The sequence below is a fragment of the Podarcis melisellensis genome (assembly GCF_964234715.1).
Source record: "Podarcis melisellensis genome assembly, chromosome: 12".
Lineage (NCBI taxonomy): Eukaryota > Metazoa > Chordata > Lepidosauria > Squamata > Lacertidae > Podarcis > Podarcis melisellensis.
The window spans coordinates 9041820-9064938 of record NC_138544.1 but is presented as its reverse complement, the minus strand read 5'-3'; the positions used below and the strand labels follow the sequence as shown (position 1 = coordinate 9064938).

The window sequence follows — 23119 nt, the reverse complement described above, 5'->3', positions numbered from 1 at the left end:
AGGTAGTTAAGTACTAAAGTAATCTCACCTGCAGGAGAGCAAAAAAGAAACTCAGGAAATGCCTCTTTGGGGAAGAAGAATGTAGAAGAAATGTATTTATCCTCTCGCAGGCAAAGTCCCTAGGCTGGATTCTCACCTGCCTGATTCCTGGCTTGGTTTGTGCTGACACAGATGCCAGCAAAATAACTTCGGGATGTCTGCCCACAAACAAGCAGCTGGGAGAAAAAGCAAGCAAGCAAGATGTTATGCACAGGTGATGGGTACAAAAAAAAGGTTACATAAGGAACTCCGCCCTGACCCCACGAGACACCAGCAGAGAAAAGGGACTGTGCAAGACTAGAACAAGGCACAAACTTGTGTGCATATAGTAAACACCTAAAGAAACAGAAAACGGCATTAATCAATGACAGGTAATAGCAAACACTGAAGATTTTGCCGCATCTTTATACAATTAGCAGCTCAGCATAATCTTTACTAATATATATAGTATTACAAGTAACTAGTCCAGGAATGGGAGCTTGTGGGAAACTCATTTTATTTCAGGTGGACAGAAAATGAGGAATGGGCAGTTTCGAGAGATATAATAATAATAATAATAATAATAATAATAATACATGCATTAAACTCCAAATAAGGGCATTATTCATTCAAGGGCCTCTCACCAATTAGGTACTGAAGATAAATTTCATGATTTGAATAAGCCAAGGGGAAAGAGTTGACAAGACTCATTGGGAACAAGATAGCGATTAGTTGTTGTTGTTTAGTTGTTTAGTCGTGTCCGACTCTTCGTGACCCCATGGACCAGAGCACGCCAGGCATTCCTGTCTTCCACTGCCTCCCACAGTTTGGTCAAACTCATCCTGGTAGCTTCGAGAACACTGTCCAACCATCTCATGCTCTGTCGTCCCCTTCTCCTTGTGCCCTCCATCTTTCCCAACATCAGGGTCTTTTCCAGGAAGTCTTCTCTTCTCATGAGGTGGCCAAATTATTGGAGCCTCAGCTTCACGATCTGTCCTTCCAGTGAGCACTCAGGGCTAATTTCCTTAAGAATGAATGTGTTTGATCTTCTTGCAGTCCATGGGACTCTCAAGAGTATTCTCCAGCACCAGAATTCAAAAGCATCAATTCTTCGGTGATCAGCCTTCTTTATGGTCCAGCTCTCACTTCCATATATCACTACTGGGAAAACCATGTCTTTAACTATACGCATCTTTGTTGGCAAGGTGATGTCTCTACTAAGCTATTGGTAGAATCCGTATTTTGTCTTCAGTCCCACAAGCTACCTGCTATGCGGCTGAATTCCCACCTTGACCAATCACTTCCAAGTATACTTCTTTAGTTTGCCACCATAGAAAAGATCCCTCTCTTCTTCCACCGTTTAAGCCAAAGGTCAATTTTTTCTTGCCTTGATTTACATTTGTCTGGCTGCCTTTGGTCCAGGCAATGTGGCTGCTGTTCCCTCGCCTCCAGGTTCAGGGAGTGTTGCTGGTTGTCGCTGCAGCTCCTTAATAATTTTAAATCCCTAACATATAGGGGGGAATATTTATTATGTATTTATTGAATTTATATACCCCCCCCCATATACCTGAAGGTCTCAGGGTATCAAAATGCTCTGTGAGGGGTAAGAAAAGCACTCTCACGGATGTGCAAAAAGCATGGATTAATCCTTAACTAGTGAAGAGTTAAAAGTGGCAACTCTCATTTCCATTGGGGGGGGGACGCAAGAGAAAACTGAAGGGATTACATGGTGTTTACTTCAGCACACACGAGTCCACATTAACCTCTTTTCCAAATTTAGGCACACCCCAGGGAAAATAAATTCTGCAGATGTACATTTCTAAAGGGCATCCTCTTTGATGCACAATGTTATCCCAAAAAAAGGGAGTCACGCAGCAGCCTTCTCAGGTCTCTCTTGGCCTCAGGCACATAAACTGAGAACATGTGGGTTGTTGCTGCTTGAGTCCATTTCAATACGGAACATTAGGATTCATTTCACCAGAGTGTGCAGGCCCCGCCTCTGACTTTCTATAATAAATCTGTTTTATTATCTACAGAGAAGGGGGCCCTTCTTAGAAAAGAAAAAGAACAGATATTGCCAGTGCCCCCAAATAACTCTTTAGGGCTGTATTTGCTCATGTGCTTGGGGAAGAGGCAGAATAGAGAAAAGGTCAAAACAATGTTAATTTGCAGTGCACATTATATAACAAAGAACAATTTGTCTTATTATACAGAAAATCATACTGCATTGAGAAATGTTGCCGGCATCATTCTGACATGGCAAACAAATCCAGAAATTTGGAGCATCGTGCAATTTTTTTAACATATCAATTTTGGGAGTGGGGGAGGGAAGCAATCACAACGTGGCACAAATTCTCCATTATTATGTTATTGCTCATCAGACATATTGATATATGACTACATAGCCAAGGGCAGAGGACTCCAATTTGCATTCAGGCTGTTTTACCATTAAGACCAAACTAGAAGTGTCATGGGAATTGCTTGAATGCAATAAACATGCAGTTTTTAAAAAATGTAAAAAGGATGAGAGGAAGTCTGATCATAGAGAATGGAGATGAGGGCTTTAACTCTCTCAGTCCCTGACCCCACCCCCCACAAATAATCCTGACTTAAAAAAATAGTTTATCCACTGCTTTCCTGTATACCTGAAGGAGCGTCTCCACCCCCATCGTTCTGCCCAGACACTGAGGTCCAGCGCCAAGGGCCTTCTGGCAGTTCCCTCACTGCAAGAAGTGAGATTACAGGAAACCAGGCAGAGGGCCTTCTCAGTAGTACCGGGTGCTACTCGATAGCACCCACCGTGTGGAACACCTTCCGACCAGATGTAAAAGAGAAAAACAACTACCAGACTTTTAGAAGACATCTGAAGGCAGCCCTGTTTAGGGAAGCTTTTAATGTTTAATAGGTTATTGTATTTTAATATTCTGTTGGAAGCCACCCAGAACTCACCATGAAGCTGTTACAATAAGTCACTGGGCAACTCGGAGCAGTCCTGAACAGATGCCAGTTTGACACATGGACATCTTAGGTAAAGGTCCAGTCGCGGACGACTCTGGGGTTGCGGCACTCGCTTTACTGGCCAAGGGAGCCAGCATTTGTCCACAGACAGCTTCCAGGTCATGTGGCCAGCATGACTATGCCGCTTCTGGTGAACCAGAGGAGCGCACGGAAATATCGTTTACCTTCCCGCTGGTACAGTACCTATTTATCTACTTGTACTTCATGCTTTCAAACTGCTAGGTTGGCAGGAGCAGGGACCGAGCAACGGGAGCTCACCCCGTCGCGGGGATTCGAACTGCCAACCTTCTGATCGGCAAGTCCTAGGCTCTGTGGTTTAACTCACAGTACCACCTGCCCCCATTGAACTGAATAATAGAATTGTAGAATTGTAGAGTTGGAAGAGACCCTGAGGGTCATCTAGTGTAGCTCCCTGCAATGCAGGGATCTCAACTGCAGCATCCATGACAGAGGACCATCCAGCCTCTACTTAAAAACCTCCAAGGAGGGAGAGTCCACAACCTCCCGAAGGAAACCGTTCCAATGTCAAACAGCTCTTATTCTGAAGGACATGTGCACAGGATTGCAGTCTGGCTGCATAGTTGCAAGCCTAAAACAACTACCCTTTTGGATGCAAGTTCTGTGGAAATGAATGAAGCTAACTTCAAAGTAAACATGGATAGGAATGGGCTGCAATATGTTTGTTTTTTCTTTAAAAAACACACACATCCCATTATTAGAAAAACTAACCAATAAACTGAAACTGACATGGGGACAAATAGAAGAAGACGCTTTCACCCCGGTATGGTTCCCCTTTATCACATACACAGCCCAACAAGACAACACAACAAGAAGACTCCACCAACAGCATTCAAATCAATATGGCTAACCTGATTCAAAAATGCGCACTCACACACAAAACCAATTCTCACTACAGCCAACTAAAGACAACTAACCACACCCTAACCCACCCCAACCTCTCTCACCACCAAGGAAATACAACAAGTGAATAGTAAGAGAATCAATACAAGTAACGTTGACACAAAACCACAACCACACACACTACGTAAGTAGAAGAATAGAAGCATAACCACCCTACTCACCATTCCCCCTCCCCCTCCCCCTCCCCCCCAATTGTTTAAACCAATTCATGAACCGAGAACTTGTACATTGACCACTAATAATGAAACATATGTGTCAGAGCTGCCTCTAGGTCCCAGCTCACAGAGGACCAACGCTAGCCAGTAATAACGTACAAAGTCTTTATTGAATATTAGTTTCCATTTCCAAACCGCAGCGTGCAACTCCACGTCTAGAACTTAGACCGGCGAAGCTCCATCTGAGTCTCCGCCCCCTGTACACCAGTTTAAGACTCTAGCCTTACTCCACCTCTTCCATTGCTCTTTCCTCCTCTGGGTCCTTCTGCCCCCTGGGGTTTCCTCCTTTCTGGACTCTTCTGACGCTGACCCCCCTGATTCTTGCCCCTCCTTTCGGCGGGCTTTAGGACCTGGCTCCCTATCCGGGCTATCTGCTGTGCCGCTCGCCTGTACATTTGAACTTGGCGCGCGCGCCCAGCCGGCAACCTTCCTCTCGACCGTTTCCCCGCTCTCCGATGGAGGCGTGGCCAATCCTGACTCATCTCCTCTCGCTGGTGGTGGGAACACTGGTCCCGATGCCTGGGACTCCTCCCCCCCACTGCGCTCTGGTGGGGGAGCTGGTCCTGATTTCCAACTACTGCTCTGGGAGTCCCCGCTGGCCCCTTCCTTCTGGGGTCTCCCCCTTGGCACCCCCCTTGCCCTGGCCATCGACGCTCCCTTCTGCAAGTCTTCCGATTCGCTGGACAGACTCCAGGAATCCCTCGGGCCACTGTCACCCCCTACACTGCCCTCGGATTCCTCCCCCTCGCTCTCCATTACCTCCCTCTCCTGTGCCTCTGCTCCTGAGCCCCTGACAATATGTTATAGATATTTCCCACATTTATTGTATTTATTTATGTGATATACAAAGACATGTGGGGGGGGGAGAACCATACACCATTTTCGCTAATTTCCTTTACTATTTTGTTAAGAAAAAAATGGCTAAATGGTCTTTTTAAAATCAATGAGGGGGAGCTGTGTAATATTTCTTGGTTGGAGTTTTCAAGAACTCGGCTCAGAGCAAGCCAGCAAACTACCGTACAGTACTTAAATTCACTTTACATTCAATAGGTACCAATGGACACAGATCTTCCTTTAGACTGGTGGAGAGAAAGTGAAGGATGTTCTGAAAAGAACTCCACAAAACAAAACAAAGTACCCAGTTTTAAGAGGCGTTTCCCCTTCCTTAAAAAAACAACAACACCTAAAGCACCACCACTACAAAATCAGTGTTTTGAGTGCTGTTGCCGAAAGAATTGCAGAAGGAAAGTTTATCTGCACAGACTTAGGAAACCCATTTCTAATCCCTCTCTGTTTATTAGGAATAGCCCCCCCTTCCCCCATGCCATGGAGAATTCATCATTAGGCCAGGAGCCTGGGGACTCTTCCTTTGCTACCATGGCAACTTATCTGCATCATCTACAATGCCCTGTGGATAGTCTTCCTCAAGTCCTAGTTTCAGCGGAAAACAGGGAGTCAAGATAACTCTAGTCATCTGTCTTTCCCATTAATACAAGTCGCATTCGGAGGGAGGGGAGGCTGAAGAGGATTAAAATCGACAACAAATTTGTCAAGAAGCATTATGTGTAGGGAAAAAAGAAGCCTTTTAGCTAAGGCTCTGCAGGATTCCCTATACGCACAAGTACAACACAACTATAGATTTGTGCTTTCTTTGAAAAGGGCTCATGAAAGGGTCTCCCTCCTGAGAGCTCTCAAACGAAACGGTGCTGGCTAGCTTGTTCAAACATCTCTGGCCGTTCGAAGTCACACAGAGAAATGGGCCCGTTTCTTAGCTACAGAACTGAAATGGTAGCTCCACAGGAAGGCCGTCAGAGATCATGAAGCACTTTCTTCCCGGCTGGTTTAAGAAGTCCAAATATGGGTTTCTGTAGACATGTGGCGGTATTTGCAACCATTTTGTCTCACTCACTTCCCCCATTTTATTCAAGACCCGTGAATTGGAGGGAAAGAGAGAGAGAAAGAGAGAGGCCTGTTTTGTCCACTGGCTTAAATAGAGGTACCTCAGGTTACATACGCTTCAGGTTACATATGCTGCAGGTTACAGACTCCGCTAACCCAGAAATAGTGCTTCAGGTTAAGAACTTTGCTTCAGGATGAGAACAGAAATCGCGCGGCAGTGGCGCAGTGGTAGTGGGAGGCCCCATTAGCTGAAGCGGTGCTTCAGGTTAAGAACAGTTTCAGGTTAAGAACGGACCTCCAGAACGAATTAAGTACTTAACCCGAGGTACCACTGTAGTTAAAAGTAGATGGCAGACGTTTTCTTCTCAGGTCATCCTATTAAGAATGTCACCTGACCTTAAAATGACATTTGTCACAGCTGATGGCCCACAGCAGGCCATCTGCAAAGCGGCAGTCCAGTCCAAGAGCCATCAATCCCTTTTCCAACAGCCCGCTGGGTGGAGACAAGAAGAGAGAGAGCCAGGATCGGCTCCACACACTCCTGGCTTTGGCCTTGCCCACAGTCACCATGAGACCCATGGCGGATCACTCCTAAATGTATGTGGCCCTCGATTTTAAGAATCGAGCTTAGCCTTGAGCTAAGAGAGTCAGCTGCTTGAGGCTATGCTTGCAGACCCTCCAAGTGTCCCTATTTTCCAGGGGAAAGTTCTGGATTTACAGAAACCGTTCCAGTTTCTGATCTGATGCCAGAATGTCCTGCTTTCCCTAGGATGTTCCTATTTTCATTGGAGAAATGTTGGAGGGTGTGGAATTATGCGACCCCTGAGTCAAGGAGATAAGTAACTATACAACCTTTAGAAGAGATCTGAAGGCAGCCCTCTAGTGGGAAGCTTAAAAAAAAGAATTTTAATGTTATATTATGTTTTTATATGTGTTGGAAGCTGTCCAGAGGGGCTGGGGCAACCCAGTCAAATGGGTGTGGTATAAATAATCAAATTATTATTTTATTATGGTGGAATAGGACATCCCTATTTTCATCAGCAAAATGTTGGAGGGTAGGCAGCTGGACTGTGGCCTTGAGGTATCCTGCCTTGCTTTAAAAAGACCTAGATATACAAGGATATACAACAAGAAGACCGAAAGATGGGACTGGTGAATACGAAAAGCAGCAGAAATATGAGATGACTGGACCCTTACTGAACTCAAAGCATGGGAAGCCCCAACAAAAATTTATAATTTGGCAAAATATTTGGACTTGATATGTATTGGTATAATTTGGAATAATTAATGTGATGTGATTGGATTGGTAAATGGGAAAATTAATGAAAATTATTTTTTTTTAAAAGACCTAGATATATAATAGTTAGCAGGTAGCAAGGTACATGTGTGGGGGATTCCCTGAGTCCCCTAAACTTGCCTGCTGCCCTCAGTCCTAGCAGCAAGATTCAAGAGCCAGTCCTGTCAGCTTCTGTAGGCTCAGTGGGAGACGGGAGAGAGAGAGATGCCACCTTGTCCTTTGCCTTGCAGTCGACTCAACTGATGGACCTTATTTGACCATCAAGAGCCACCATTTTCCACTAAGAATTCAAGGGATCATAACTGTTGAGATTGTCAGTAAAGCCTGAGGTTTTCCCTGTGGTAGTTCTTTGAACCACAGGACTGCTTTGACCAAAGCTATTGAAACCGAGGATCAAATGACCCAAATGTTGTTGTTTAGTTGTGTCCGACTCTTTGTGACCCCATGGACCAGAGCACGCCAGGCACTCCTGTCTTCCACTGCCTCCCGCAGTTTGGTCAAACTCATGCTGGTAGCTTCGAGAACACTGTCCAACCATCTCGTCCTCTGTTGTCCCCTTCTCCTTGTGCCCTCCATCTTTCCCAACATCAGGGTCTTTTCCAGGGAGTCTTCTCTTCTCATGAGGTGGCCAAAGTATTGGAGCCTCAGCTCCAGGATCTGTCTTTCCAGTGAGCACTCAGGGCTGATTTCCTTCAGAATGGAGAGGTTTGACCCAAATACAGTGAGTTCATCGCACTTCAGGTGGACCACTTGAGCAAGATATCATGGCCCATGGCCATCTTCCTTTCTTCAGGTAGGGTTCAAATGTGTACTTAACAGCATATTGAACAGCAAATGTGGGAATTTTCCCAGCATAGAGATAAAGCACCAAGATGTACCATCCTACGCACATTTAACACTGACCTGCTTCTGAGCGCAGTCTCCTATTGCATTTCGTGTGATAATATGGTCTACGCTCTACACAGGAAAGCCGTTCAGTAAACTTCAGATAAAGGAGTCTTTCTTTCATTGTGCAGTTGGGTTTTTAAAATTCATCCTTTTGTGCTCCTAATTTGTCATAAGCGCACACACCCCCTTGCAGGAGCAGCAACAAAAGACCAGAATGATGACATAATAGATTCTGAACTCCCTCCTCCACCCTCCAGCAAGAGAGATTTGTTTTCTTCCTTAAGAATAAGCTGGCTGGTTAAAAATGAGAGACGAGAGATGATATTGAGCTCTCCTCCACAACCACCCACACACATAGTTGGTTTTAATCACAGATGAATGTGCTTGCTGCAGTGCTGCATGTTTGTGTAAGAAGAAATGGCTTCTTAGTAGCTACAATAAAATAAGCCCTCATACTTTGTAAGGTGGGATAGGCTGCAAGGCAATGTTTGTAACTCGTTGACTGCCACCATGACACTGGAGTACTAACTCTGGACACTTGGAATGCCCAATCTGTAGATGTTTTTTATATTTTATTTTAAAGGGAGGTGCCAGAGAAAACATGCACTCCTTCCAGTGTTAGTGTTAGACAGGGCAGTGGGCTGTTGGTGAGATCACTGAAATAAAAAATTCATTAATCAACTCTAGGTTTCTGATTTAAAATGCTTCATTAACTGATTCAGGAGAAATCGGCAGCTGTGCAGAAACAAAAGCAAACCGTATTCGCTAACTAGTGCTTACAGTTGATGTAGATCCTAAAACTATTTTCAAAAACCTATGTATGAAAGCATAGTATCCTGTTGTGCACAAATGGCAGAGTTCTCCTTCTAGAGCTTCATTAACGTGTGACTCCAAAATTCCAGATCCCCCCCAAACTGATGTCAAACTTTACTGCTAGTTTCATGCCATTTCGTGCTGCGAACCCTGCATTTTGTGTTGCCCCCCCCCCCACAACCGAGTAATTGACACAGAAAATTGGGGTCACAAGTTAATGCCAAAAAAATCCAGCCTTGTCCGATGGACTCTAAACAGGTGCCAAAGTTTTGAGCTCATTTTGTGCTGCAAACCCGACGTTTTGTGCCACCCCAAAATCCAATCTTGTCTGATTGATTGCAAACTGCTGCCAAAGTGTTGTGCTAGTTTGGTGCCGTTTTGTTAATGAAGTCCAAGCAAAGCTTCTCCAGCCAAAATGACAAAGACATGCCCATTCAAGGGTTTCCACTTTCATGCATACACACTGGTCATGATACTTAACACGTTGAGAGCATGCCCACATAATATGTGCAGAAATTAGCATACTGTGCAAAGGCAAAATTCACATTATTGCTCCACCCACTTTTGCCTCTGACCGCACCCACCACTGGCATGCGGCCCCCAGCAGGTTGCTTAGAAAATAATGTGGCCCCCAGTTCCTCCCTCCAGTCCTGGCTTACTATGCCACCCAACCCTGGTTTGTGGTTTGGTTTTGGGCTTAGTGTTTCTGTTGGTCTGGAGGAGAAAGACCACAAGCCTGGGTTTGGATGGCATGCCAAGCCAAATCATGGCTTCACTCTGAGCGACAACACAATAAAAGGAGAACTGGGTGCCACAATCTCCTCTCCAGGAACCCACACATTTGCATTTAGTCATGGTTTGGCTGGCATCACATGTAAACCAGCTCATTGCTGAGCTTCTGATGAGGTTCATCTGATGCTTCTGCTAAATGTGGAAGGGTCTGCAGTAGCAAGTGCTGCTACACACACACACACACACACACACACACACAAACAGCTTTGCCAGTCATGCCATAGTGACATCTGAATGGACCAACTCATTTGGCTGCTCTTAAAAAGAAAAGAAAAAGTTTAAACTGCAGTTTCTGCTCAAAGCTATAGCCAGGGGGCTGGTGGTTAATACTGTCATGCTTGTTTTATGTGATCTGCACTGGTTTCTGATTAGTTTCCGGGAGCTGGCCTTGACATTTGAAGCACTTAAGTATTTTACTCATTTAAAAACCTTTATAATAAACCACCTTTCCAAATGATACTCTGCCAAAGGCAGCTTTCAAATAAAAATTCTAAAACATATCATTTCTACCCCTCTCCCGCGCCCCCACAAAAAAACCCACACACCTGTGTATCATAATACAAAGAGAAAGAATAGAATTATTTGCAGATGAAGTGATTGTTGTAGATTCCATTCCTTTGGGTGACATTCCTGTATTACATTTTAAAAGAGTGTTGCTTTAAAAAATTATTTGGAACTGGCATTATTGCATACATATCCTCAACCCCAGTGGCCCCCAAACTATGTTTTGGGTTCCTTAGATGGAAAGTGATTGTTGAAAAGAGCTGCTTAGTGCGAAGAGTACTAACAGCAGGCAAAATTCCCTCAAAGGAAGCTTGCACTGACCTCTACCGATCTCTTGGAATAATTAAATTGGGGAGAATATTTTCCCCCTTGTCTGTCAGGGATGGGCAGACTTCAAGATTACTTTTTTCACTAGGACCCCCGATATCCACCAACCTAACCCAAGCCAAACATACTGTAATGGTTCTAAGGGGTTGCTCGTGCGTAAGCAGGTGCCTATCTCCCTTGCTGGGTGCAAACACTTGGCTGGGCTGCCAAAGTGAACCTCTTCTGTCCGGACAGCCACTCACCCCTGGCTGACTCAGTTGCTGGCAGAATCCGTCAGTGGGCGTTTCTTAAACTTCTTCCAGCAAAGAAGTTCTTTGACGCCTAGTCTCCGACTACCCTCTCTGCGTGAAAGCCTTCTGCGCAAGGAGGGCGTAGGCAGCGGAGGACCCCTACTCTCCCCGCTGGTCCCAGGCAAGGAGTCATGGGACTGCCTCGCCACTTCCCCCACCTGCCCCCCTTCTCCGCTGGTGCTACGCTGATTCTCTTCCCCAGAAGATGGACTGCTCCTCCCGATCCCTGGACACTCTCTGGAGTCCATCTGGCTTTTGCGCTCCCCCTCCAGTACTGATGGCAGATCCCTGACACATACCATTAGAATCAAATAGTTCTGAGATCAGGAAACAGTTTTTTTTTTAAAATCAGAATTCAATCGAATTTAAGTGTTTCTACACCAGCACCTGTTCTTTATGCCCCACCCCTGGGCACACTTTCTTCATTTCAGCAGAATAACTGGGAAGGGGGAGAAAAGCAATGCTGTTGTTTCCAAGTTGGGAGTCAGAAATCCTCATGATAGACTTCAAACCACCCACGCCTCTCTGCCTGCAGACTGTCTCGCCAGAGTGGTACATGCTCTGGTTATCTCCCGCTTGGACTACTGCAATGCGCTCTACGTGGGGCTACCTTTGAAGGTGACCCGGAAACTACAACTAATCCAGAATGCGGCAGCTAGACTGGTGACTGGGAGCGGCCGCCGAGACCATATAACACCGGTCTTGAAAGACCTACATTGGCTCCCAGTACGTTTCCGAGCACAATTCAAAGTGTTGGTGCTGACCTTTAAAGCCCTAAACGGCCTCGGTCCAGTATATCTGAAGGAGTGTCTCCTCCCCCATCGTTCTGCCCGGACACTGAGGTCCAGCTCCGAGGGCCTTCTGGCGGTTCCCTCACTGCGAGAGGCCAAGTTACAGGGAACCAGGCAGAGGGCCTTCTCGGTAGTGGCGCCCGCCCTGTGGAATGCCCTCCCATCAGATTTCAAAGCGATAAACATCTACCTGACATTCAGAAGACATCTGAAGGCAGCCCTGTTCAGGGAAGTTTTTAATATGTGACATTTCAGTGTATCTTTTATCTTTGTTGGAAGCCGCCCAGAGTGGCTGGGGAAACCCAACCAGATGGGCGGGGTACAAATAAATTATTATTATTATTATTATTATTATTATTATTATTATTATTATTATTATTATTAAAACTGATTTTAAAACCTCTGTAGAAAAAAGGCAAGAGTCAGTTATAAACACCAACATTTGTTTTGTTTTATTTTCTAAAATAGTACAATGCTGTATTTTATTTTGTTGAATTGCAAAAGTATAAAAAACCCCTTTAAAATGCATATAAACCATAATGAAACTCTAGAGAAAGATGATCTTTTTTGACACATGTAGAACAGTTGATATCAAAGTAAGTTTGCGAGAAAAATGAGCACTCTCATTATTCCTTGCAGTTTCCAGGAGACAAGGAGAAACGAGGCTGAGCTTCAAAATTCGCAGCTGCTTCTCACTTGCATAAGGTATTTCTGAACATTCTGCAAAAGTTAAAATTCTATGAAACTAAAACAAAAACAAAAAAAAAACCCTCTCCTGTTGTTGAGGATGCTCCTAGCCCAGCTTGTAGGCACATATATAAAAATGGAAAGTAAAGGAGATGAGGACAGAAGGGGGAGGATTATTCTCTCTCCCCTCCACTTGCAATTGCTTATCCATTGGCTCTGAAAGGTAGAATGACACATCTAACAATGGCAGGAGTTTTCAAAAGCTGGACTTTTGCCAAGCAACTGCAAAGTAGCAGAGGAAAGGTGCAATTTTAAATGGGGGAACAGGAAACAGGAGTACACGTTTTCTCCTTAATGCAACCAATATCCATCTAGGACACTGGTGGTGGTAGGGGAGAGTTACAGGGGGGAGTAGGAGACGAGCCAAAAAACCTAAGCATCTACCCTTCCTACCACTTCTGAGTTGAATTGTGCCCTCTACCAACCACTTTGTGTACCAGCAGGGACATGGGACTCCCTGCCAAATATGTTGCTCCAGATTCCTGTTGTGGAATTGACTCTATTCTACTTAAAGCTTCTTTGAGTACTTAAAAAAACCCCAACCCTAAATTACTAAAAGCCAACTGCTAACCTTCTATCCAAGTTACTATAAGGGGAGAACATTTGTTGGCAGGTTTCACCTTCCAATTTAATTTGTGTTTTCACATTTCAATACTCAAGTTATAAAATGTAAACAAAATACAACCCAAATCAAAGGAGGAGTAAACCTCAGCTTAAAAAAAAATAAAAATTAATTATTTTCTTCTTCTCTTCATCATCTTTCTTGAGGGCTTCTTGGGGTGCAGCTCTTCAAAAGTGTCCTCTTCACATTTCACTTCACTGTCCAAGTCTTTGTCATGGTCAAACTCTAAAAGAGGAAGAATTGTTCAATTTTAAAGACAAAACAATGTGCCAATGAATACTTACTAAGCTGCATGCTAGCAGGGGGAAAATTTTGTGGAGTCCCACAGCCTTGTTGTTCACTTTGTCATTGGCAAATATGCCAGAATGGCTTGAATTTATATTTTATCTAAAACCTTTTTCAACATATGCAAGCCTTAAGCCATCCAAAGGAGGTAAAACTTGCACTCGTTAGATGTCACTTATGAAATCTCCCCTTGCATGTGCAAGTTTAAACTGGTGAAAAAATGCTGCTAGAACTTTATAGGGGGTTTCCCCCCTTCTTCACTAATGAAGCTGCTGGATCTCATCTTGTTTCTTCTCTGGTCGCTTAGCCCCCATTCCATGAGCTGCTCTGTGACAATGCATGAAATATATACTTTCCAATTACTGAGAAGAGCCAGCTGAATTTTTGTCGTGCAGCTAATAAAAGGTCCATGAACCTCTGTTCAAAAATAAAAGTGAGGATCCTAATCTCCTTTCTCAGCAAGTTCATCTTGACCCTGATTCAGAAAACACACAATTTGGGGGTAGGGTGGAGGAAGGGTTGTGTGTGAAAATAATCCAACTTCAATAGGACACTTGAAGTTGATGCTTCTGTTTAAATGCCTTACTGCAGTGGTTTTCAACCAGTGTGGCATGGCGCCCTGAGGTGCCTTGAATGATGGTCAGGGGTGCCATGGGCAACACTGGCCTCCGTCCCTCTTTCCTTCCCTTCCCTTCCTCCTGATGCCCTCTTGCGTCTCTGCCTCTCAAAGGCTTGTATAGCTGTTTGTATAGAAATATACAAAGCTTGTATAGCTGGCTACAAGCTCTGTAGGTGAATGGTGCCCCTGGAGCTGGCCAGGGGGTGCTGGTTGCCAGGGGCTGAGGTGGCAAGAAAGTGGGCGAGGGAGTCCAGCCAGCCAGCGTGCCAGCCCTTGCTGTTGGGAATGGGCAGACAAGTCCCAGGCCCCTGTGGGGCAGTGTGAGGAGGCACCTCTCTTTGGGGCAAGGGTGGCAGCTCAGAGACCAGGGGCGGCAGCAGCAGCTGCCCAGAGGACTCCCAAGGAGATGGGAGGAGGCTGATGGAACATTCCCCGAGGAAGGGTGTTCAAAAAAAGGGTGAGGGACTGCTAGCTCAGCAGGCAAGGGGTGGCATAACAGGGCTCCTGAGTCCCACAGGGGAGCTGCAGGAAGAAAATAATTGTTCAAGGGAGCTGTAGACTCAAAAAGGGTGGAAACCTCTGCCTTACTGAATGGCCCATGTGTCAATTCTAATTGCCAAAAGGAGGAGAAAGAAAATTCCCTGTCCCTTCAGCAGTTGAGCAAGAAAGGAAGAATTTAGTCAAGGAAAGCTCCTGACCTAGCAATAAGGCTGCATACATACTGAATCCTCTATCTCAAATTACAAGTTCCATGCTAAGTAACTGAATGGGCTGCCAGCATAGTATATCACTATTCTTACAAGCCACAGTACTGCTGACTTCTAAACAATACACACTTCAGTTTTAACAGATGTAACCTTATATAGTGAGTTGCATGTACTTAAAATTTAAAACGTACCTTCCTCCTTTAGTAGGCGGGACTCCGTTTCCTTCAGCCAATTAGAAGCTTTGTCTACATTAGAATTCAAATTGCTAGCCAACTTGGACATGGTTTCTTCAGCTAAAACATAAAACAAAAAGATGCAACCAATTAGGATCAAGGGTGTAATGGGAAGGGGTAACACCCCATTTAACACTTATTATAGGAATGTAGAAACAATGGAAATTTGGGACAAGGGGTGGGCAGGAAACCACTACTTTCACCTGAAAAGGCAAGCCATTATTTAACAGTATATGTGCATGATGGCTGGTTCCTTATGAAGTGCTGGGCATTCTATCTAACACTTCATTACTGGAGTGCACTGTTGTTGTTGATGTTGAAAAATCACATCTGCATAGTGTGGGTCCTGCCAGAATGCTTATATTCACTAAATAATTTTGATGAATGACATTTCAGTATCATTCCCTGCCAAGGAGAACATTCCCTGACTGCTGAGATGATAGACGTTGAAACAACTGAAATGCCTTACCATCAGCCCATGCCTTTCTCCTATAGATGTCCTCCACCATATCAGAAATCTTCTTAATAGCCGCTTGGATTCTACTTTGCATGTGATTAGACTGCTCATTGGATGCAAAGTGGCCTTTGATGCACGTGTTATCGGCAATACTTTCCATCACATCCATCCCCTTTCGGATTAATGGCTCCACGTTAATTCTGAAAAACTCAAAATACCTCTGGTAAGAGGCAAAATTATTTCCATGTTTGTCCAGCATGATGTGATTTTCAAACGTTTCACCAGCGGCAAAAATTTCATTTCTGTCCATGTTCTCTTCCCAGTCTGCCTCTGTTGGTGTTGTCACTTCTGTGGGTTCTTTTTCAGAAGGTTCTGTCTGAGCAGCAAAGTTTGCAGGCCTCTGGAGAAATTTGACTCCACAAAGGTCACACTGTGTTGGGTCAACGTCTGCTTTTTTGAAGACTCCCAGTGCCATATCCGGGGATTCTTGCTTTGAAGAGGAAATCCTTTTCCATCTAATGCAACAATAGACAAACAGGAAAATGCCCCGCAGCTTCCGCTTGGCAGAAGCTTTTTGCTGCTGCTTCTGCTGCCTTATCGATGCTATATTGGCTAATGGGTCTTCTCTCTCTTCGATGTACATGTCCTTTTCAAGATCTATTTCTGCCTCTTCAAAATTCCTTGCCTGGCTCAGATATGCAAATCTGTCCAAGTCGGCAACCTCAAAGTAGATACCTCTGACAAGTTTGTTGTTCTCATACTTAGTAACCCTCGTTGCTTTAGCGTCCCACCTCCAACAACAGTCCGCTAAATACTCTGTATCTCGACAAAACAGCAGCTCCTTGAGGCCATCGACTACTTCTTTAACACTGGAAGTCTCACTCATCAGATCCACAATCTTAATCAATCTTTCAGGCACCTTGGAAGGGTAGTCCCTTTTCAGTTCTGCAAGGAATTCTCGGAGGGTGGGAAAAATTTTGGCTAAGAGATCTTTATATTTCCAACCAAGCACCTGATCAGCATTCACCAACATCACTAAGCAAAGCACCACAGTGCGCTCAGCCTCCCCAGACATGATGAAGCCAAGGTCACCAAAAGCATCAAAGAGTACATTGAAGTTTTCATACCCACACAGAACATTGGCTAAATATCTCAGGTGAACCTTAAATTCCTTTATGGCTTGCTTCGTGTCCTGTGGCTTATACTCTTGTATGACAGAAAAGGTGAAGGCGTCTTTACATCGGTCCCCTCTTGCGAATAAATAGTCCCAGTAATGGAAGAGGGCAATATAACTCTTGGGGAGGCAGAGAGTCATGGTTTTGCAGAGGCGCATGAGGACAGCACAACACAGGATGAACTGAAATTCCAGCAAAGCCACAGTGTTTCCTATGCTTGGAATTAAAGGGTCAACGCATTTCTTCACCAAGACATTCATGAAACGATAAAAAAACCACCTGCACCGCTCAAGGTTTCTGTGAATGTAGAGTTGGTCCATGGATTCCTGCAAGAGTCTGATGAAACACAAGTATGTGCTCTCAGCATTGCCCGCATATTTATCAGGTAGCAGCATTCCATATCTGCCCTCTATGCCTTTGGATCTCCCTCTCCCCCTTTCATCCGCCATCTTCAGTTCTCTATTATAGTCATCTTCTTCTTTGGAAAGGAGTCTATCAAACTCTGCGGGGTAAGTGGAAGTAAAGGCAAAGACCTGCATCATTCTCAGCCACAGATCCGTCGATTCTCTCCTGTTCTGGGCCGTCTCATTTCTAAATTCGGACCGGATGCATTCTCTCAGAACCGCCCTGCAAGGATTAGAATTTTTATGGCTAAAGCAATAATGGCTCAGGATCTGTTTGCATACCACTGGATTTTCGGACACCATCCTCAGGTGGAAATGCTTGGGAAATATTGCATTGATAAGAGATTTGCACAGTGCATACTTATCAGTGGTCAATAGCTCATCAATGGCATTGGGTTCATGAAGCAAATCTTTTGGGAACACTTGCTTGGCTTCTAACAGAAGCCCATTTATTGCAGCCAGGTGCATTTTACACCGAAATATAGATTTTATCTCGTGAAGTGACAGGGAACTATGGAAGTCCTCACAGGTTTCATCCTCACACTTCAAGCCTGCAATAAACTTTGTGCAAATATTTGGGAAGCTCAGACCATGTAAATGGTGAATAATGGCAGTAAGCCTATTCAACAAATGTTTATTCAGTGCAAATTTCACCTCTTCCAGGCTTACACTGAGCTTATCACTTGTTCTCTTTTCTCTCTGTTTGTAATTCTCGGACAAATGTTCTAGAAGACAGCCCGCTTCATTCTGGGAGAGCTGACAACTTTCCCCGTCTATCAGGACAATTCCAAAGTATTCAAAACACGACTTCACCATTTCCTTCTCGGCGTTGGTGCCTGCTTTTTTGAAAGCCTTGACCAGATTTAGGAGGGCTTCGATTCCATAGGATGTTAATCCCAAGATGGCCTCACTCTCGACATCACAGCTTGTTGCGCCAAACAGAGCTTCCACAGCGCCAGCATTGTGATTCACACGCAAAAACATTCCAGAGGCCTTCTCCAACATATAGAAGTCTTTCTCTAAAAGTCCTATCAAATAGGTAGCCTCTGCGCTACCAGACTTTTGGTCTGTTCGCTCAAACAGATCTAAGGCTTCGCTCAAAATGTCTCTCACGTTCTCCACCTTACAAATGCCTGCCACACTAAGGCGGGCCGCAGCAAGCAGACACGATGCTCGGAACTCTTTTTGGTTAGTGAGCTTGGCTGCTTCCAGTACAAAGCCATGTTGCATCATCAGCTTTGCGGCTTCTTCACCTTTGCCTTCCCTCTTCAGCAGGTCAGCAGCTTCAGCAAAGCATTTGTGTGTTTTCAAAAACACAAGCTGGTCTTCGGTGTCAAGGTGAGACAGCACCTCCTTCATTTCACTCATCTTGTTTGTGCGAAGGTACTTGGCAGCGGCTTCCAAATAAAACTGATTTGCTGTGTATGAAAGTTTGGAAATTGACAGTCCTTCTTTTCTCATCATCTTTTGATATCTGAAACAGACATATACAAGTAAACTTCAACAGGGAATTGGAAGTAAATGCACAACTGAACATCCAGTGAGATGTTACCTAACACTGCTACAAGTTGTTCTGGAGACTCAGAGCTTAATGTGAAGTTGAGCCAGGTCTGAGCTAGCTGACAATATTTCCAATTTCCCTTTCTTCATATTACTGGTGTTTGGTTTTATTATTGGTGTATATTTTATATTATGGTTTATAGTCTGGCAAACGGTAATGAAATTGTCATGGCATTTGGCTAGTACAATCAGCTCATTGGTTGAGTGACTGGATGATTTTCAAAGCTGATTTAAAAACAAAAAAGTACTGGGCACTGTTTCTTTTTTTAAAAAAAAACACCAGCACTTTTACTTTCCTATTAGATCTTTGTATATGCGCTGTAGAAATGGCTTAAACCAGGGGTCCGCAAACTTTTTCAGCAGGGGGCCTGTCCACTGTCCTTCAGACTTTGTGGGGGGCCAGACTATATTTTGAAAAAAATTATGAATGAATTCCTATGCCCCACAAAAAACTCAGAGATGCATTTTAAATAAAAGGACACATTCTACTCATGTAAAAACACGCTGATTCCCGGACCGTCCGCGGGCCGGATTGAGAAGGCGCTTGGGCCAGATCTGGCCCCCAGGCCTTAGTTTGCCTACCCATGGCTTAAACTATCTTTTCCAAGTAAAGTATTAACATTTTCACAGGCTATTTAGATATGCAGTTCTAAATGGGATGCATTGCAACCCAAGGACACAAATCAGCAATCTTTTCAAAAAACTGGCAAGGCAGAAGAAATGCTATTTTTTTAATGAAACAGGTTCTTGAAATACAGACCTTTCAACAGATTTTGCTGCTTCTTCATACAGCTCCTCGTGGCAACACATTTTAAGCGCTAGATCAAACTCTTGCATCTGCTCAAAACATCTGTATGCATCTTTGTAGTATTGTCCTCTTTTATAGTAATATGCCGCTTCTTTCACCTGTACGATGATGACACCACATGGATGCTTACATCAAGAATACAATAGCTGGCAACACCTCTCTAATTCTAGCAAATAGGGCTAGACTGACTGCAAGATGAAACAACTTGCTTATGCTAATAGACTAGCATCAAACATCAGATAGGAGTTTAGTTATCACCCGGAGTTCACTCAAGCACCACATATTTCAAGTGAATTAATACACATTCAGCAGCAGGTCACCAAGGGTACCATGACAAATGTAAAGGAAATAAAATCAGGTGCATGTGTGTGTGATCCAGCCCTATCTGTGACAAATTTCTCCCTTTTAACATTTCTCACAATAGAAAGGAAATTGATTTGTCTGTCTTCATCACACAACAACACAAGGGCCAGCTTAAAATATTTACTGGTTCCTAGACTTTCCAGACACTCTCTCTCTCCCACCCCCCCCCCATCTGCTTCTCCATGACTGACCTCAATTAAGTCTCACCCACTTAGGTAAAATTAAGGCTTCATACACCCATATATCCACACAACACACATATTCTGTAGGGGCAACCAGGCGTACACCAAGCTAGCTTTCATTTCTGCCTACCGACTATGCAAAAGTGAAGTAATATGAACAACAGAAAATATGAAATAAGAAACCTTTTGCATGCAGAGTAGCTGTAGGATAAAATATACTGACCCAAACAGCTCTCCTGAGTCAAATGTCACTTCCATTAACTGTTAAAATAGCTCTCAATGCAATGCTTTGATGAGCAGAGATAAATCAACTTGGATTTCTTACTCTCCCATAGTGAAATACTAAAGAGTCCCCCAAAATAAACTGGACAATAAAAAAATAAAGAAGTGGGGAAACCACATTTACCTTTCCTAATTTTTCATAAAGTTGTGCACAAAGCTGGTACTCTTTGGCGTGGATTAGGCATTTGAGAGCCAAATTTGGTTCATCACATTCTAGATAAGTTTTAGCCAGTTCCATATATTCCATTTGCTTCTCTCTGTTTATATATATATAGAGAGAGAAATAAAACAAAGCAATCACATTTTGAAAAATAGGCAGCCAATTGATTCAAGGTATTTCATTCCATCAGCTATTTTAAAACATTAACAAACTGAGACAGAAACAGATTCCAACACACGCTCTTCATGCAGCAAGAAATATAATGAACAGTGACTTCATTGCTCTAAAAGGGACCTCAAGTCTTCTTTTTGAATCAAGCCATGGTCTATGTTACATCTATCACAACTGTCTTTATTGGACAAATTTGTTCCATTGTCTTTATTGGACAAATTTGTTCCATTGGCTTCAAAAGGAAGCTCTAGATATGGAAAGAAGAAGAAGAGTTTGGATTTGATATCCCGCTTTATCACTACCTGAAGGAGTCTCAAAGCAGCTAACATTCTCCTTTCCCTTCCTCCCCCACAACAAACACTCTGTGAGGTGAGTGAGGCTGAGAGACTTCAGAGAAGTGTGACTGGCCTAAGGTCACCCAGCAGCTGCATGTGGAGGAGCGGAGACGCGAACCTGGTTCACCAGATTACGAGACTATCGCTCTTAACCACTACACCACACTGGCTCACACTGGTGCAAAGAAAGGCCAGGCAGGAGAAAGTCTGATGGAGAAACTATGTGGAATGATAATTGTAGGAATGATAATTGAGGTGGTAGCAGCATCCTAAAGAGCTGGGTGTGCACCCTAGAGTAAGGCAAGATATTTACTTTTTATAGCATCTAAGATAGGAAGCACAATACTGCCACAGATTCCCTATCACCACCATGCCAATTCACAAGTCACAGCAAGCCACAAATAATGATTTACCACGAGTACGAAGATTGTTCTTGTGACTCTCTACTAGCAAGTGCAAAGAACAAAGCAAGATTGAACCTTGGGCTGCAAATCATGGTTTGCTTGGACCGAAATGAAGCAACCAATCTCTGGTTGAAATTAACACTAAACCAAGTATTATGGCAGGCATAGGTAAACTCAGCCCTCCAGATGTTTTGGGACTACAGTTCCCATCATCCCTGACCACTGGTCCTGTTAGCCAGGGACGATGGGAGTTGTAGTCCCAAAATAGGCCGAGTTTGCCTATGCCTGGATTATGGTTTGTTGCTTCTGTGTGCTTAAGTTGGGGGAGGGCAGGGTTTGCTGCAAACCAGCGTTTACAGTGATGCATCAACTGACCTTTAACCAAAAACTTTCAAACAGATTTATTTTTTTACGTCTAGAAGACACTTACCTGGGGTTCATTTTCTTTGACTGTACTTTAAGCACAGCGTCATGTGCCAAGGCTAGTTTTTCCTTCTCGGTTGCTCCTCCTTTTTGATAGCATTTAGCAGCCACCTGAAACAGGAAAACAACATTTATCTAGAGCACAGAGGAGCAGTGCTACTCACTTATTTGAATGGCAGACAACAGGCCAAGCAGGCTTGCTAATTGTTGGGTATTTTGTTTGTTTTTAACCATCTCTTGCTCCTGCGCCTGTAACAGTATCTTATCGGGCCACCATTTGAGATATCAATGCTTCCCCAAAAAGCAGCGCTCCTAGAAGGCTTCACAAAATGCCCGAACAGATGCTTGTAGGAAGCCCGCAAGTGGATTGTTGCCCTTCTTCACTGTTGCTGCCCACCCCCACCCCCAAAACAAAACTCAACATGGAGCTTCCATCTAGTCATCATAGCAAATAGCCACGGATAAACCTTCCCTCCATGAATTATCTGTTGAAAACCATCTAACTGTTGGGGGCCACCAGGTGGCGCATTGGAAGATGGCCGACAATAACATCTCTCCGACCCACACGAGGTAATTAAGAGGCTGCTATGGGAAGTACGCAGTCTCCCCCCCCCCAAAGGATATGGGGAGGGACTGCCTTGCCAGCGGTGGCCACAATGCACCCCCGGATTTGAGAGAAGAGGGTGTGCCGGTCACTTGGCTCAGCCCTCGGTGAAGTCGGCTCTTCCCGGACGCCGTCTCCAATCTGCGCGTGCTGGTTTGCTTTAACATGAAAATATAATTGGAAATATATAATTGGAAGATGTTAAAGCACATACGTCAAGCAAAGGTCGGGAGATAGGACTGCTGATTAATGGATCTCTGGGATCGGAGCGGCGGGCGAAGACAAATAAATCAAGAGATGAAGCGCCATTAAGAGATGGGTATGTTTGGAGCTAAGAAGGTGGGGTGGAGGAAAAAACTTTTCTTTCTTTGTCTTATATGAGTATAAATAACCCTCCACCCCAAAGAAAAAAGAACCGCCGTATTTTACTACACAAGCAGGAATCTAAAAACTGTGCGGGATGAATTTATGATGAATGAAGAGAGGATTGGTAAAGATCGGAGAATGGAAAAATTTTATGACGCAGTTTTAAAATGGCGTCTCGCAAGACAGGCTTGTTTAAGAAAGATGGGGGGAGGAGAACCAGGACTATTTGAAAGTGAACGATGTTTAGAATTTGATCTTTAACCTGGCAGAGCCCTCTAGGAGATATTTTACAAGCCTGGGAAAACTAAAGGGCAGACCGAATATAAACTTTCGAAGGAGGAGTGGAAAGGTGGCTGTCCCTATGAGATATGACTTGTGGAGTGCGTAAAACCCACACAGACGATGTTTGTTTTTAACCTGCCTGTGAAGATTATCAGAG

The 23119-nt window shown here is 44.1% G+C and overlaps 1 protein-coding gene across 1 annotated transcript in view; it reads right to left on the bottom strand.

Annotated features, from left to right (window-relative positions):
* Positions 1 to 12199: 12199 nt before the first annotated feature.
* TRANK1 (tetratricopeptide repeat and ankyrin repeat containing 1) overlaps positions 12200 to 23119 on the bottom strand; it is a 56985-nt gene continuing 46065 nt past the window's right edge. The window contains exons 19-24 of the mRNA XM_081930964.1: positions 21718 to 21821; positions 20342 to 20474; positions 19343 to 19488; positions 15456 to 18496; positions 14945 to 15046; positions 12200 to 13367 (exon numbers count right to left, since the gene is read on the bottom strand). Coding sequence (XP_081787090.1) covers positions 13255 to 13367; positions 14945 to 15046; positions 15456 to 18496; positions 19343 to 19488; positions 20342 to 20474; positions 21718 to 21821 — 3639 coding nt within the window. The 3' untranslated portion in view covers positions 12200 to 13254. The remainder of the gene's footprint in view (positions 13368 to 14944; positions 15047 to 15455; positions 18497 to 19342; positions 19489 to 20341; positions 20475 to 21717; positions 21822 to 23119) is intronic.